This window comes from Mastomys coucha, unplaced genomic scaffold (assembly GCF_008632895.1).
Source record: "Mastomys coucha isolate ucsf_1 unplaced genomic scaffold, UCSF_Mcou_1 pScaffold3, whole genome shotgun sequence".
In the NCBI taxonomy this organism is placed as follows: Eukaryota; Metazoa; Chordata; class Mammalia; order Rodentia; family Muridae; genus Mastomys; species Mastomys coucha.
The window spans coordinates 71,639,300-71,654,783 of record NW_022196909.1 but is presented as its reverse complement, the minus strand read 5'-3'; the positions used below and the strand labels follow the sequence as shown (position 1 = coordinate 71,654,783).

The 15,484-nt window shown below is 51.7% G+C and overlaps 3 protein-coding genes and 1 long non-coding RNA gene across 4 annotated transcripts in view; 1 reads left to right on the top strand and 3 right to left on the bottom strand.

Moving 5' to 3' along the window:
* Positions 1 to 50: 50 nt before the first annotated feature.
* Rpl36 (ribosomal protein L36) lies at positions 51 to 888 on the bottom strand. The gene is made up of 4 exons (XM_031346841.1): positions 803 to 888; positions 571 to 665; positions 257 to 391; positions 51 to 173 (listed from the first exon to the last, which is right to left on the bottom strand). Exons 2-4 carry the CDS (start codon positions 661 to 663, stop codon positions 84 to 86), a joined length of 318 nt encoding a protein of 105 aa, XP_031202701.1. The 5' UTR covers positions 664 to 665; positions 803 to 888; the 3' UTR covers positions 51 to 83.
* An 88-nt stretch (positions 889 to 976) lies between these two features.
* On the bottom strand, positions 977 to 5,520 carry LOC116074352. Its single transcript, XR_004112178.1, has 3 exons — positions 4,561 to 5,520; positions 2,344 to 2,399; positions 977 to 1,228 (listed from the first exon to the last, which is right to left on the bottom strand). It is a non-coding gene; the product is annotated as an uncharacterized LOC116074352 (long non-coding RNA).
* Positions 4,879 to 7,211, top strand: Micos13 (mitochondrial contact site and cristae organizing system subunit 13). Its single transcript, XM_031346840.1, has 4 exons — positions 4,879 to 5,259; positions 5,799 to 5,976; positions 6,131 to 6,185; positions 6,985 to 7,211. The coding sequence occupies exons 1-4, from the start codon at positions 5,231 to 5,233 to the stop codon at positions 7,080 to 7,082; spliced, it is 360 nt and encodes a 119-aa protein (XP_031202700.1). The 5' UTR covers positions 4,879 to 5,230; the 3' UTR covers positions 7,083 to 7,211.
* A 1,382-nt stretch (positions 7,212 to 8,593) lies between these two features.
* Safb (scaffold attachment factor B) overlaps positions 8,594 to 15,484 on the bottom strand; it is a 21,230-nt gene continuing 14,339 nt past the window's right edge. Inside the window, exons 7-20 of the mRNA XM_031347053.1 lie at positions 15,075 to 15,124; positions 14,249 to 14,343; positions 13,694 to 13,843; positions 13,535 to 13,617; positions 13,280 to 13,419; positions 13,067 to 13,155; positions 11,829 to 11,935; positions 10,981 to 11,271; positions 10,564 to 10,701; positions 10,439 to 10,481; positions 9,440 to 9,555; positions 9,203 to 9,303; positions 9,009 to 9,075; positions 8,594 to 8,904 (exon numbers count right to left, since the gene is read on the bottom strand). Coding sequence (XP_031202913.1) covers positions 8,775 to 8,904; positions 9,009 to 9,075; positions 9,203 to 9,303; positions 9,440 to 9,555; positions 10,439 to 10,481; positions 10,564 to 10,701; positions 10,981 to 11,271; positions 11,829 to 11,935; positions 13,067 to 13,155; positions 13,280 to 13,419; positions 13,535 to 13,617; positions 13,694 to 13,843; positions 14,249 to 14,343; positions 15,075 to 15,124 — 1,600 coding nt within the window. The 3' untranslated portion in view covers positions 8,594 to 8,774. The remainder of the gene's footprint in view (positions 8,905 to 9,008; positions 9,076 to 9,202; positions 9,304 to 9,439; positions 9,556 to 10,438; positions 10,482 to 10,563; positions 10,702 to 10,980; positions 11,272 to 11,828; positions 11,936 to 13,066; positions 13,156 to 13,279; positions 13,420 to 13,534; positions 13,618 to 13,693; positions 13,844 to 14,248; positions 14,344 to 15,074; positions 15,125 to 15,484) is intronic.

Below are 15,484 nucleotides of genomic sequence, written 5' to 3'. Positions count from 1 at the left end.
AAGCCTGAGTCTCTGCAGCGCCGTGAGCACACAAGGGCATGCACACAAACTGTAGGAACGCTCTTTTATTGGGGGAGGGTTCATCAATCCTTCTTGGCCGCCGCCTTCCTCATGGCTGCCAGCACGTTGCTCAGCTCCTCCCGCTTTCTCTTGGCTCGGATGTGTGTGCCCACCTGTGAGGAGTAGTGTAACCTGTCACCCGCGGCCAGGGCCGTCAGTCACACCCCCACTCATGCCCATGCAGCACACTGCCTACCCTCTTCTTGATGAACTTGAGTGCCCGCTTGTCCTTGGACACTTTGAGCAACTCCATGGCGCGCCGCTCGTAGGGCGCGAAGCCGCACACTTCCCGGATCATGTCCCGCACGAACTTGGTGTGCTTTGTGAGGCGCTGCGAGAACACGGTCCCAAGAGGTCACAAACCCCAAAACAGGTCTTACAGAGGGGGCGGAACGCAACAGCCCACACGCTGACTTCCACCCTCAGACGCCCAATCAACTGTAGGGCCCACGAAACCCTCGGACCTTCCCCTTCCAACAACCCCGGCCCCATCGCGTCCCCGAAGCTCACCCCGCGGCGCCGGCTGTGTCTCGCCTTGCTGACGTTCTTCGTCACCTTGTGGCCCTTGTTGAGGCCCACGGCCATTGGGTAGCGCACGGCCATGGCTGCGAGCAGCAGGGACAAGACAGCGGCTGTGACACGGTGCCTCGGCCCTCGCCCGTCTGCCCGCCCGCTTGCCAGGACGCCCCGCGGGGCCTGGAGGCCGGATGGCGGCAGATTAGCCCCAACGAAACCCACTTACCTACAGCACTCCGATGGCGGCCGGACAGGAAGAACGGCGCCGTGCAGAATCCTGGGATATATGCCACTCGATGGCCTTTTCGGGCTAGAGAGACAGGCGCGCTATTGGCGACCTCTGGTGGCCGGAGGTTCTGCGGCAACAGTGAGCCCGCAGCTTGGGACTCTTCCCCTTAGGTTTTTAAGAGTTGGAATACCACCTCTCACTATTGTTGGCTGTTGAAGTAATTTAATCTCTGACAATAAAGGTGCTTTTGAGAGGAATGGGCGCTGTAGAGATGGCTCAGCGATTAAGAGCACTGTCTGCTTGTCCAGAGGTCCTGAGTTCAATTCCCAGTAACCACATGGTAGCTCATAACCATTTACAATGGGATCTGGTATCTCCTTTTTGTCTGCTGGCATACATGCAGGCAGTCTGCTGAATACATAACTAGCAAAATAAACAAATCTTTTAAAAAATGACTGTAAGAAGTGCTTTTAAAAGTTTTTTTTGAGGGGGGGCTGGAGAGATGGCTCAGTGGTTAAGAGCACTGACTGCTCTTCTGAAGGTCCTGAGTTCAAATCCCAGCAACCACATGGTGGCTCACAACTATCCGTAATGAGATCTGACTCCCTCTTCTGGAGTGTACTCACATATAATAAGTAATCTTTTAAAAAAAAGAAAAAAAACATTGTTTTTTTTTTAAAATAGCTTGGCGGTGGTGTTGCATGCCTTTGATCCCTGTACTTAGGAGTTAGAGGTAGGCAGAACTCTCAGTTCAAGGCCAGCCTAGTCTACAGAGAACAGCCAGGATTAGCTAGCTACACAGGAAACCTGGACTAAAAACAAAAACATAAATTTAATTTTAAAAATTAAAAAAAACAGCCGGGCAGTGATGGCGCACGCCTTTAATCCCAGCACTTGGGAGGCAGAGGCAGGCACATTTCTGAGTTCGAGGCCAGCCTGGTCTACAGAGTGAGTTCCAGGACAGCCAGAACTATACGGAGAAACCCTGTCTCGGAAAACCAAAAATAAATAAATAAATAATTAAATACCCATGATTTTCATGTATAGGTGTTTTGTCTGCATGTGAGTCTGTGTATCACCTGGTTGTGTAAACCTGGTCTGTTGTTACATTATCAAGTGCTAAGCCAGACCTCAGAACTGCTGCCACTTTTTAAACATTTCTTTAGGTTTTGGGAGAACAGCACCGCAAACTTGCAGAGGTCAGTTTACAGAACTCGGTTCGCCTACATCATGGAGGGTTTCAGATCGAACAGATCAATAGATCTGTCACAACAGTCACAACAAATCTGTCCGGATCAACAGAATAATCCTTATGAACTAAGATTTGAGTTTCGATGAAGGAGTTTCTGCATCCCCTGGTGGCCTTGGCTAGTAACAGCGGGGTACAGAGGGATGCAAATTATCTAGAATAACTCCTCTCCTTCCTCCCTCGCTCCTTTCCTTCTGGTGAAGCCCAGGCTGTCAAACATTTGACCTTCCTGAAAAGGACAGGCGTGCACCACACCCACTTATGCATATCAAAGGCTCCAGCAGCTGACCTGTACTTCCAGCCTCCTCTCTTGCCTCAGCTTCCCACACTCCACGCTCTGTCAGCCTGAGGAATTTGAACAGTAGAGAACTTTACGAAGGAGGGCATGGGTGTTCAGGCTGCAGTACTCTGGAGGGTGCAGACGGCAAAACTAGACAGCAGCGCAAGCACTTAGACAAGAGTGGGAGGGGCCTGTGGCTAACATCACCCGGGGGTGGAGTCAAGGCGAGAGGTCCTTATAGGGAGCCTCAGCCTGTGTGCCAAGAAGGTCCAACCTGGTACCTTAGGGTGGCTGTGCTGAGGGTCTGGCCTGAGAAGAGTCCAAGGAGGACAGGAACCGGGCTTAGAACACAGGAGGGAGAGGAAACTTGAGCAGGCGCCGGGGTGAGGCAAAGCTGGGCAGGGGCGGGGCTTAAAACACGGGGGAGGGGAGGGGAGTTGAGGAGGGGGGTGAGGCCAACCTGGGCAGGGGCAGGGCCTTTTACCCAAGAGGGAGGGGAAACGAGCAGGACCAGAGGTACAGACCATGGTAGGGGCTGGGGTCAGGGGCGGGGGGAGAGGTGGCGCGGGGAGAGCACGGGGGCAGGGGTGGACAATAGAACACAGCAGGGGCGGGACTTCAACTTGGGAGGAAGGCTAAACTTGAGCTGAGGACAGAGACCAAGTTGGGCAGGGGCGGGGTCTAGAATCCAAATCCATCTAGAATCCTCTGGCCCTTGGAGAGTTAAGTCTTTCTGGATGCCCAAAGGACCATCCTCCAATGTCCCCCACCATTTGCAGGTACACAGAGTTTCTGAGTATTCATCTGAGGGTTTCTGTTAACAAGCACACACTGCAAGGTATATTCCTGCAGAAGGTTAGCCAGGGAAGAAACAGGCTCAGAGAGGTCTTGAACAAGTCACAAGGAAGTTGGAGGCAGAAAGTGCTCTCAAACTCTCCCCATCCTTCCCTCCCTCCTCATACTCACTTCCTACCTCCATCCCAACCCTGCACCCACACACAGGGAGGCTTGCCTTCAGTGGGAAACTCCAGGTGAGGATCCAGTGGGACATAATGAAGATGTCTTGTTGCCAGCATCCTACCTTCCTCCTCAGACCACTCACTCTGGTCATTCTGGTAGTGGGGGAGGAACAAAGCCCTGGGCCTCTGGGGGCGTTAAAGAGCCCTCCATGGACCAGCCCAAACTGCTCAGTCTGCTCAGCTTGATCCCAGGACCTGTGCACTGGCTGTGTTCTCTGCTTGGATGCTCTTCCCTAAAACTTAAGTTTTTCTTTTCTTTTCTTTTTTTTTTTAAAACTTAAGTTTTTCAAGTCTTAGGTCCAAAGATAAACTTTCTAAGCATTACTGCCAATGCCACATGCTACCTTGACATGTTCTATGCTCCTCCCAGCCATTCTTTTTTTAGTCATGAGGGTTGGTTTATTTTATTTAGTTCTGGGTGAAAAAAGAGAAAATGTCAACATAGATGAAGGAACACTGGACACATCTGTAAAAGCAGGACTGAGGAGACCCAGGCAGGAGAATCCAGGTTGGTCCATATGAGTTCTGGCCAATAACATACACAGAATAAGATCCCGGTCTTAAAAAAAACCCACAAAGCTGGGTGGTGGTGGTGGCACACACTTTAATACCAACACCTAAGAGGCAGATGCAGGCAGAACTGTGAGTTCGAGGCGAGCCTGGTCCACAGAGTGAGTTCCAGCACACCCAGAATCGTTAAACAGAGAAACCGTGCCTCAAAACAAACAAGCAAACAATAATCCAAAACCAAAATGAAAATAAATAAAGTTGTGAAAATGAAAATAAATAAATAAATAAAGTTGTGGGGGGTCTTGTGTGTGGTTGAATAAGACTGGTCCCTACTGTCTCATATATTTGAATCCTTGGTCCCCATTTGGTAGAACTATTTGGGAAGGACTAGTTTTATTGGGGCAGAGGGTGACACTGGTGTGGACCAGGTTTCAGAAGTCCACACAATACCCTCATGCTTATGAACCAGAATGCTAGCTCTCAGCTGCTGCTCCAGTGCCATCCCTGTTTGCCTGCTTTCATGCTCCTTGTTATGATGGTCATGGACCTACCTCTACAACTATAAGCAGTAAACTTTTCCTTCTATTGAGTTGCTTTGGCCATGGTGCTTTGTCATGACAACTGAATAGTTAGGACAATAGGTCTCCATAGACAAATTACAAGGCATCCATGGAGCACTTACCAGCTCAGGCCTCACCTTGCAACAGAACAGGGATCTACATGATCTTCACCCCATCGCCCTCTTTGTGGTGTTGGCCTCTAGCCTCTCCTGCCTCACCCAGTGTAGCTTCTTGTACTACAGACCACCCACTGCCAAACCGTTCTCACACGACCCCAAGACTCCTATGGGGCAGGGACCCTCGGCGCCTTGCGAAGTCAACAACTTCAGCAGGCGTCCATCCTACAGACTATTTGAAGCCTCTCCACACCTCCTAGGTTAAAGCCACACCCCTAACCGCTCGCGTGAACTAAAGACCCGCTTTTCTGGAACAATCCAGCCCTCGCGTTGCCGTGGTAACCATCACTTAGGCTTGCTTCACCTTAAGGACACTCAATTCTCCGCGCGGGCGCGGGAAATCCTACCAGTGTCTTCCGAGGGCTCTTGTCCGTCGTTCTTCCAGACTACATTTCCCAGGAGACTTCGCGGCCTAGACCTTCTTTGGTCTTCCGCCTAATACATTTCCCAGAAAGAGTTGCGGCAGCCACGGACCTTGTTATACAGAGTCTAACGCTGCTACTGCGGCTCCCGGAGTCCATTGCGGCTGAGAGCGGCCACTACATTTCCCAGGAGTCTCAGCAGCGACACCGACCGGAAGCGGCGGGCGAATTGGGTGTCCTTGCGCGGCGAGTGAAGCGGGAGACCAACCATGGTGGCTCGAGTGTGGTCGCTAATGAGGTGCGTGGAGAATCGTGGAGGCCCTGAGAAAGTTCCCTGCTCTAGGCACCTGCGCCTCGTTGCTTGGTGTCCCGCGACTGCTCACTTCCGATGTGTATGGACCTTTTTCTCACGGTCTATGTAGGGAAACTGGCTGAAGCCAGCCCTTATCACCCTGCTGCTTCAGTGTACGATTCTGTGTAGTTGAGATGCGTAGGAAATCCTGCCCTTCTCCTCTCTCCGTAGCTTACTTGAGTAACTTGCGGGGAAGCTCCGCCAGACACCCTTGGAAGGTTTTGTGACAGGGCAGTGGTGGAGCACGCCTTTAATCCCAGCATTTGGGAGGCAGAGGCAGGTGGATTTCTGAGTTCAAGGCCAGCCTGGTCTACAGAGTGAGTTCCAGGACAGCCAGGGCTACACAGAGAAACCCTGCCTCAAAAAACAAACAAACAAAAAAAGACTTGGTTTTCTACTAAAAGTCGTGTCACAAAGGCAAATGAAAACTATTTGATCCCTGGAGACCCTGCCTCTACACCGTCTCCCTTCTTGTATTCCTGAAGGTTCCTCATCAAAGGAAGTGTAGCTGGAGGGGCAGTCTACCTTGTTTATGACCAAGAGCTGCTGGGGCCTAGTGACAAGAGTGAGGCTGCCCTGCGGAAGGCCGAGGAGGTTGTGCCACCAGCAATGTACCAGTTCAGCCAGTATGTGTGCCAGCAGACAGGTCTGGAGATGCCACAGGTACCTTGGCTGGGAGTGGGTGGCCTGCAGGTTGCTTCTGGGTGTCCTTGGGGCCTCCTCCACCCCTGCTTGGTGGAGTTTTGTGTTTCTGGGTTTGGGAGACAAGGGTGTGACCTGTTCCCACATACCAGCCCGTGTTCCTCTTTCTTCCCAGCTCCCAACCCCTCCAAAGATTAACTTTCTGAACTTCCGTGATTCCTGGAACTCAGGTAGGCCCCTGTGCCCGCTTGGGGGATGCCTGGGCACCCCAGGCTCTCTCCCAGCCCTGTTTACCTCATTGTTCCTTTCCACTCCTCCATGCTTGCCTGTTTGTGTGCCCGTATATCACCTACAGAACTAAGCAGAATGGACTGGGTATGGTGGCCCATGATTGTGACTTTAGCATTTGGGAGGCTGAGGCAGGAAGATTGTAGGTCCAAAGCCAGCTTGATCTATAGCCAGGACTACACAGACAAACCCTTTCTCAAAAACAGGAAAAACAACAAAATATCAAACGCAAGGGGTTAGGGTTGTAGATCTGAGGTAAAGTTCTTTCCTAGCATGCATAAAGCTCTGGGTCCTATCCCCAGCACCCTGTAAGTCAGGCATGGTGTTTGTAGGTCTGTCATCCCAGCACTCAGAAGGTGCAGGCAATAGGATGAAGGATTTCAAGATCATCTTTAACTACATAGGGAACTCCAAGCTATAGGGGATATATGAGACCTTGTCTCCACAAAGAAAAGCTGGATATTGTTGCACATGTCTATAATCTCAGCCCTGGAAAGAGCTGAGGCAGAAGGACTGAGAGTTTGAGGATAACCTTGGACTATATTAGTGAGATGAAACCTGCTTTTAAAACAGGGCATAGGGAAAGGGTCGCAGTTTAGACCCACACTGGAATTTGTCCATCTGGAAGGGCTGGTCTCACTCCTGCTCATTCCATTTACTGCTCTTGCACTCCCCAGGGGTTGGCTGAGAGTGGCTCTGGCAAGGTGGGGGCCTCATGGCACCTGTGCACTGTCTCTGCAGGCATCATCTCGGTCATGGCAGCCTTGTCTGTGGCCCCCTCCAAGGCCCGAGAATACTCCAAGGAAGGCTGGGAGTACCTCAAAGAACACAGCAAGTAATGGATGCCACCTGCTCCAGCGTTGTGAGGGTTAAGACCAGGATGCCACAGACATCCCAGTGGGGAACTCAATTTGAGGGCAGCTTCCAGCATTGCTGGCCCAATAAAGGACTTGGGAATGGTCCCCAATCTGGTGGGAGGATGTGAGCCTTGCTTTCTGGGAGGAGTTGGGCCAGTAGGGATCTCTATGTTCCAGATGTAATGTTTGGAACCCAGAAAGGTTTTAGGGTTTTTTTTTTTTTTATTAACTTTTAGAAATTTTGTGATTTAAAAAAAAAAAAAAAAGACCAAAAGCAGCTTGGATAGGAAAGGGTTACTTTCAGCCTGTTACTCTCAGGTCTTCTCCATCACTAAGGGAAGTCAGGGTCAGGCAGGAACCTGGAGGCAGGACTGGAACAGAGGCCATGGAAAATTAGTTTATAAAATTGCTCTGCCTGCTCTTTCTAATAGCACCCAGGACCACCTACCCATAGTTATCAATCAAGAAAATGCCCCACTCCTCTTTTGCACTCTTGCCTTCTTGCTCTCCCTCTGTCCTTTCCTCCCATGTGCTCATGGTTGGCCTCTACTTCTCCTCCCTCTCCCCTCTCTATTACCTTCTCAACTCCCCTCCCCAGGCCCTAAATAAACTATTTTATACTTAAAAAAAAAAATTGCCCCACAGCCCAATCTGAAGAGGCATTTTCTCAATTTAGTGCTTGTGTGTGTATATGCTTCTACATATACACTGGCACTGTCTGTTGTGAGCTCCCTGTCATGGGTGCTAGGATCTGAACTATTAGTCCCTCCAGCCTGTAGAATGGAGTAGGTACTGTGGTGGGGGGAGCCTGGACTTGCCCTTAATAGGGGCTTCACTTGCAGTGGACCAGTTCTTTTTGACAACCCCACTGCCCAAATCAGTCACACTCAGGACTTCCAGCCTTGTCCCCCTGAAGGTCCCTTTGCCTGAAAGTCTTCTTCTGCATTAGTATCTCAGAAGGCTGTGACTGGCAGCCATTCCCAGAAGGGGCTGGAGTCATGGACAACAGTGGCCAAGGTGGGAGGAGGACTCCAGGCCTAGCCTCTGCCACATGAAGCTTATTATGTGACCACATCCAACAGGATATAAGCCACCTTATGAAATGTCCCATTACTTACTACTGTAAGAGGCTGGGTGGCTGGCTAGACATAGACAGTCAGTTTCACCAAGTATTGAGCTTATGGGATCACACTGATTAAGTCCAGAAAAGCTGGTGACACGTCTTAAACACTAAAACCAGGGACTATCTCTGCCTGTGATCCCGAGCCGTATGTATACCATGCACCTCTACCCTCCAGCACCATTCTCAGCAGTTCCAACCTCAATACCAGTAGCGGGTACACTGCTATGTCAGACACAGTAAAGAGCATTGCTGGCCCCAGCCTGCGCTCACTGTGTCACACAGAACTGAATAGGTACCACCTCTAGCTGCTTGTAGAGTGTCACTTCCCTCTGCAAATGGGAGGGTGAGGCTGAAGATTGGAAGTAAAGGGCACATGAACAGAAACACCTTTATTACAAAAACAAACAAACAAACAAAAAAAACAAAAATGAAAACAAATTCACATCGTAACAAGCTACAATATGGCAGCAGATAAAAAAAAAATCCTTTGTACAATGGTGGGAGAGAAGTCCTGACAGGACTTGGAGGTCACGGTTGGGTGGCTTAGGTGCTCAATAGCGGCGGGTGAAGCGGGCATCACTGGGTCTGCTGCCCCGGCTCTGTCCTCCAAAGCCTGCCTGCATCCCTCCACGTGGGAGCACGTGGCCACGAGAAGCTCCTCCGGGGGCAAAACTGCCTCGCCTAAGGAGAGGCAGGGGACTGTTAGGTCCAAAGGTCAAAACTTAGTGGTCCCCAATCAACCACTGCAGAGCAGCACTGCCCTGCTTGGTTAGTGTGGCACTCACCCTGACATGCCACCGCGGTTCATCATGTGAGCAGGCCCTGAGTGGCCTGACATGCTCCTCTCACCACCTGCAAGATGAAACACAAGTCCAAGTGGGCAGTTTGGCAGGTACGGAGTCAACAAGGCCCACTGACTTCAGTCCACTCCACCTTATCCCTCCTCAGCGGGCAGCCCTGGTTCCCACCCGGTCCTCACCTTGCCATCTCTTGTGATCACGCTCCATCATGCCTCCATCAGCTGTGCCCTGCCATGCCCGGTCATCTTCAAGTCTCCGGCCATGCTCCCCCCAGTCACGCCTGCCCCTTGGAAAGAGACACCTCTGACCTGTGCTGCCACATCATGGCCTCTACAGATGGTGCAGCTAGGGGGCTCAGGTTCTACCAGGCAGGCTGAAAATCAACTCCCCCCCAAGGTCTTAGTAGGGACACAAACCTGGGAGGAGGGGGAAGCCCCCGGCCTTCACTCAGTCTCTTGTTTGAGCCATAGCCCCAGCCATCTCGAGAGTCCCGGCCATGGCGTTCAGGTCCTCCATGGCGCTCAGGGTAATGCTAGACCAGAGAAAGGGATGAGGTCAGTATCATCCCTGTACCCCCCCGCCCCTCCTCCATGAGAGAACACCTGGCTTCACAGGTACCAACCTAGGTGGCCACTGTCACAGCACCCTCCCCCCATACAGGAGCCCCAGCCTGTGCACAGCACCCTTTCTTCAGAAGACTGAGCACACTCACACCCACACATGAACTCCTATGGTGCAAGGCCCCACTCTGTAGCTATCCTTGATGTCTCGGTTATGCCCAGCTCAAATCCTGGCCTGGAGACCCTGCTTCAGGGCCAAGGCAGGAGAAGATCTGAGATATCAAGTGAAGCCCAGCTCACCCAGCTGCTGGGCCCTCAACAGTTCTGGGACACTGGAGCTCTGAGCCAGCTCTAGCTCCCTTCCTAGCCCTCAACCAGACACTGTCACCTGCCTTCCCAAGTGAACAAACACATGGAGGAAAGTCCACTGCCCAGCTCCCACAGAGACTAAGAGTTGTGTGCAAAGTGGCAACCCCAAGATGACAACCTGACACCAAGGAAGGCCACAGCACTGAGAGGCAAGCCCAGGCACAAAGCATCCCTGGTGCCAAGCTGAGAGTGGGAAGCTAAGGGTGTAGGATGGCAACTGAGATGCAGAGAGGAGGGCACTGTGCAGTGAGAACCTGACACAGTGGGAGAGCACCAATTCTACAGACACACTAGGTGCCTTGGGTCACCCGCCCTAAGGAGCAGTGCAGCACACAGGGTTGCAACCTCTCAAATGGATAGGGTATGTAGGTAGGCAGTGGCCACCACTGCTGCCATTGTACAAAGGCTCAAGAGTAGCACTGTGCTCTGTTGGCAGTCAACAGACATGGAACCCTTTCCACAGCTGATTTAGCACCCTATGCTCACCTGTCCTTCTCTGTCCCCCATCATCGACCGTGAACCTTCTCTCCTAAAAAAGGTGGTTTCAGTGAGATCCAGATGGGGAGGGTTTGCATGCACACAACCCTCCCAACATGGCCATGGGCCCACACCTATCCACAGAATGGTTGGGATAGCGTCCTCTGTCTCTGTGGTCAAAGTCATGAAAGCGGTCCTGGCGGCTGAAGTCTGAGTGGTAACGATCTTCCAGTGCAGCCCGCTTGGCTTCTGGCCAATAGGCATCATCTCGCCTGTGATTGGGTGAGAGGCAGAGGTGTGACAAGTGCTCATGAGGCACCCTAGAGCTTGAACAAAGCCAACACTCCCACCTATGCCTCAGTGCCATTGTCAGTATCTGGGTTTTGGCAAGGCTCCTCCTACCCTGAGCTGACAGCATTTCTCACACACTGATAGTCACATCAAGCTAAGTCAGTGAGTGTGACACAGTCTGAATACACAGGTCCTGCCACATTTGAGCACAGATCTAATATTTTGACACAGGGTCTGGTAGCCTGTATCTGACTGCTCACCGGCCATCCACTTCATAGGGCCTGCGCACAGCAGGCCGGCGCTCTTGCTCATAGCGCAGTTCCTGCTGACGCCGAAGCTCCTCTCGCTCTCGGTGAATACGCTCTTGCTCACGCCTCCGCTCCTGTTCCACATGCATGCGCTCCCGCTCCAGCCGCTCCCGCTCCATGCGTTCACGCTCCAGCCGATGGCGGTGGAATGCCAGGCGTTCACGAGCAATCTCCAGCCGCTCTCGCTCCTCCCGCTCCCACTGGGCCTGCAGTCTCTGCTCCCGCTCACTGCGCTCCCGCTCCCTGTGTGAAGATACCCAGGTGAACTGAGGCTGGAAGGAGCTGGGGGCATGCTAGGGATTCTGCACTTAATGTGCAGAATCCCACACAGGTTAAAAAGCAGAGGCAACACTTCCCAGGAGGTGAGTCCCCAGCATGACCCCAGTTGCTGCCTCCTGCCTGCCCTCCCCGCTTCCTTCCTTAAAAAGGACTGGCATGACAGATCTGCCATCAACCTCGCAGCCAAGCAGGAAGTGGCTTCCTCAGCCACTTACCCAGTACACTAGGAACTCAGTGTGAGGTCCAGAGATTATGTGCCCTGGTGTCCACTTTAAACACACACTCCTTGGAGCAAAAGTAACGTTAGGAACTGCCTTTTGTCAGCCACACAGGATCAGTGCTGTGCCCAGCTAGGCAAACTATCCTTTCCCTGATCCTTCCGAGTTGAGTGAAGTCCCTTCTGGACATCCTCATTGTCCCTTGCCCATGCTGCTAACTTTCTATGGTTTCTGAGGAGGGTGAAATATTAATGGCAATCATGTCAACACATGCCTACACCTCAGCAACACAGGTCCACTCACCTCCGTGACTCTGAGTCTCTGGGCTTTCGAGACTCTTTCACCTTGTCAAAGGACACAACAGACCGCTTCTCCCGGCTGGCCGACTTTCGGTCCTGACTTTTGGAGGCCTGGATCAGTAAATAGAAGGATTAAAGCAGGAAGCATAGAGAAGCCTGGCACAGGGACAGTTACTGGCTGGAGGAGGTAATCACTCACAGGAGAAACCAACAAAACACATAATGGGCTCAAGTGCAGTTGACTAAAATCAGTCTTTCTCTCCTTTAGACAGGGTCTTCCCATTTAACCCTGAATGAATCCTGTGGTCATTCTGCCTCAGCCTTAAAGGAAAGCCTCTGGTGGGTTAGTTCAAAACTTCTCTACAAACTTTCCATCTACACTCAAACTTTCTGGAGATGCTGTCTCACTGGCCTACTCCTGGTTGGCCTGTAGTATTTGGCAATCCTCCCATCTTAATTCCTCCATGGTCAGCACAACCCTACATATATGCACCATTTCCTCAGGTAGATGCCTACTGCTGAGCCCACCCTTTATGTTCTCACTTTCTAGTGGCTCTCTCCAAGACCAGAGGTAAAAGGGAGCCTGGTTAAGAAGCCAGTACCCGGGGAGCTGCAGAGATGGCTCAGTGATTAACAAAGAGCACTGACTGCTCTTCCACAAGTTCTGCGTTCAATTCCCAGCAATCACATGGTGGCTCACAACCATCTCTAACAGAATCTGATGCCTTCTTCTGGTGTATCTGAAGAAAGCTGCAGTGTACTCGTACATAAAATAAATCAATCTTACAAAAAAAAGGAAAAAGAAGCCAGTACACATGAAAATGGCCAGAAATTTCTTGGTCACATTAGTAGTGTGCCATACTTTGAGAACCTCAGAGTCACTACAAACATATGCCAACCCTAGCCTGCTTCCCTTCTTCTGCCTCCAGTGGCTCCAGAGAGCCTGGCAACCTGTAATGCCTATAGTCCTCTAGGGGGGCTTGGCATGTGGGGGATGTCTTGGGGACCCCAGACCCACCTACTAAAGTGGTCAGGCCTAAGAGTTCAGAATCCACCCAGGTCTGCAGCTTCCAGGAGGCAGGGAGAGAGATGGCTAAGAGCCACGATCAAGAAGAGCAGCACGTAGGCTGGCTCTAGAAGCCATACCACCCCTCTACATTCTAAAACGCAGCAAGCTGCCCACAAAGGCCACTGGCCAGGAATCCCTGGAGCAAAAAGCTTGCTCTAAGTGCGGACACTCACTCTCTCTTTAGACCCAGATGTCTTCACACTGATGACGGGCACACCTTTGGACTTGTCCATCACCACAGTACGCTCAGTGCCACGGCTTCCTGTAAGCAGAGAGCAGAAATGAATCCAGACAGCCACATAAGTAGCACCTGACAGGAGGAGAGAAGAAATGAACTCAGATAGCCACATAAGCACACCTGGCAGGAGGAGGCTGTCATGGCTTACCTGACTTGGTCGCTCGAGAGCGCTCTGAAGGCCCAGGTTTCTGGTCATCCGCATCCTTGCTTTTCTCTGTGCTCCCATCATCTGTCTTCTTGGCATCATCTTTTCTGTCACCTTTCTCTTCCCTCTTAAGATTTGCAGATCTAGGATCAAGTGACTCACAAGCCTCAGAGCAAGCCTCAGGAAGCAAAGGATACCCAGGACATGGGGATGGAGGAGACCCACCAAATGGTGCGTGGCAGTGGTCTGTAGGAGTACCTGTCACTGGTGCTGGCCTTCTCCTTCTTGCTGTCCCCATCTCGCCTGTCAGGCACTCTTTTGCCAGTGGGCTCACTTTTGGCCTGCAGGAGAGTCAAAAGCTAGCGCCACCATGCACTGGCACCACCGCTGGCACCACCGTACCATGAGACCACCTACCTTTTCCACTGAGATCATCTTGCCGTGCAGCTCAGTCTTGTGCAAATGGCTAATGCATTTTGTTGCCTCTTCAGCTGTGGACATAGTGACAAAGCCATAACAGCGAGCTCCAGGACTCCGTGCGTTCGTCACAACCTTAGCACCCACCACCTGAATAAAGCAGAGCACCTCAGATACAGGTACAAGTACAGACCCAGCAGCCACAGTGCAGCCACTGGAGGGGTTGTCTTCTTCTAGGAGGCTTGAAATGGGGAATGCTCAGCCATGCTCCCCTAACATGGTTTAAATTGCCTGTGGGAGCAAAGTCACCCCATGGGATTGAATCACAAAACAGTCGTCACACAGCTACAAAGTGGTGAATGCAGATGATAGTAACACAAATAAGCGATGTGACAAGTAGCAGCAGTGAGCCCTCTATAGCCACTGATGGTCACAACCTGCACCACATTCACTGTACACTGGAACCCTGGCTCTGACTGAAAGCTCCAATCTGTTCAAGACACAGATTTGTGCAGTGAGATTCTCCCTGCTCACTTTTGGGCAGTGGCAGCTCACCTTCCCGTATCTGCTAAAAAGGTTCTTCAGATCCGTGGCTCTGGTTGTAGATGAAAGGCCACTAACCCAGAAATTCCTACCACAGCTGCTGCGACCTGTGTAAAGGGAAGTTCCAGTCAGAACCCTAAGGCCACAGAATGGCCATCCCCAGCAAGCTGGGGGCATGGCCAGGCCAAGGAAGGCCTTCCATTGCTAGTGTTGGCCTGGCCACAGAATGGCCATCCCCGGCATGCTGGAGGCATGGCTAGGCTAGTGTTGGCATGGCCAGAGGACAGTGACATGTACAGAACACTGAAAATGGATCTCAGATTCCCCAGCAGCCATGCAGTTATGAACGGCTGAGCTGACTCCAGCCCAAGAAGGCTTCTGCCCATGGAGCAGTCAGGGAAGGGTGGCTGGTATTCTTGCTGTCCCCTTCTCAAAGCCCATGTTCATGCTGTGCCTCCCTCCCCAGACCCTGCATGGTCAGAACTTCAGGCTTAGGTCCATTACTCCTCAGCCTGCAAACTTTTTTGAGACAGGGCCTTCCTAGGAAGCTCAGGCTAGCCTGAAACATGCCACCATCCACCTGCCTCTGCCCCCCAAGAGGTGGGAGGAAGAGCCTGAGCCACCAGAACCTGCTAAGCAAGTAACTTGCTTCAGTACCCACTAGCTGAACCACACTCAGAGAACGTCAGCTCTTACAACCAAAGATTGTGATCACACTCAGGGCCCATGGAGCTAAAAGTGGTGCTGGGATTTTGCATGTGTGTGTAGGGAAACACCAACCATGATGAACTCGAGGCCCACCATACTCCAGGAGACTAGTGCCACCTCAAGGACCTACCCTTCTCTTCTCGGGAAGGCCTTTTTGTATCCGAGTCATCCTCCACAGAACTAGAGACAAGAAACGGTGTCACTCAAGAGGGCTGAATCAATAGGAAACAAACCCAGAGCTCTAAGGACCCGCCAAAGCTGCATACCTACCCGGCATTGTCTCTCAAAAAAGGACACCCTGACAAACATGTTTTGGATATCTGACCTAACATTAAGATTTCATACCCACAGGAGTTAATTAAGTTTCTGCCGGGCTAGAAAATAATTAAGAATTAAAAAGCAAACAACTGTGGTAGGTTGAAGGGGGGGGGCAGGGAAAAGGTTACAGAACCAGTGTAAAATAAATAAGAAACTGCCTGAAGGAGCTAGCTGGGCAGTGTGGCTGCCGACTGCAGGCTCAAACAGCTCATGTGTGTCCTA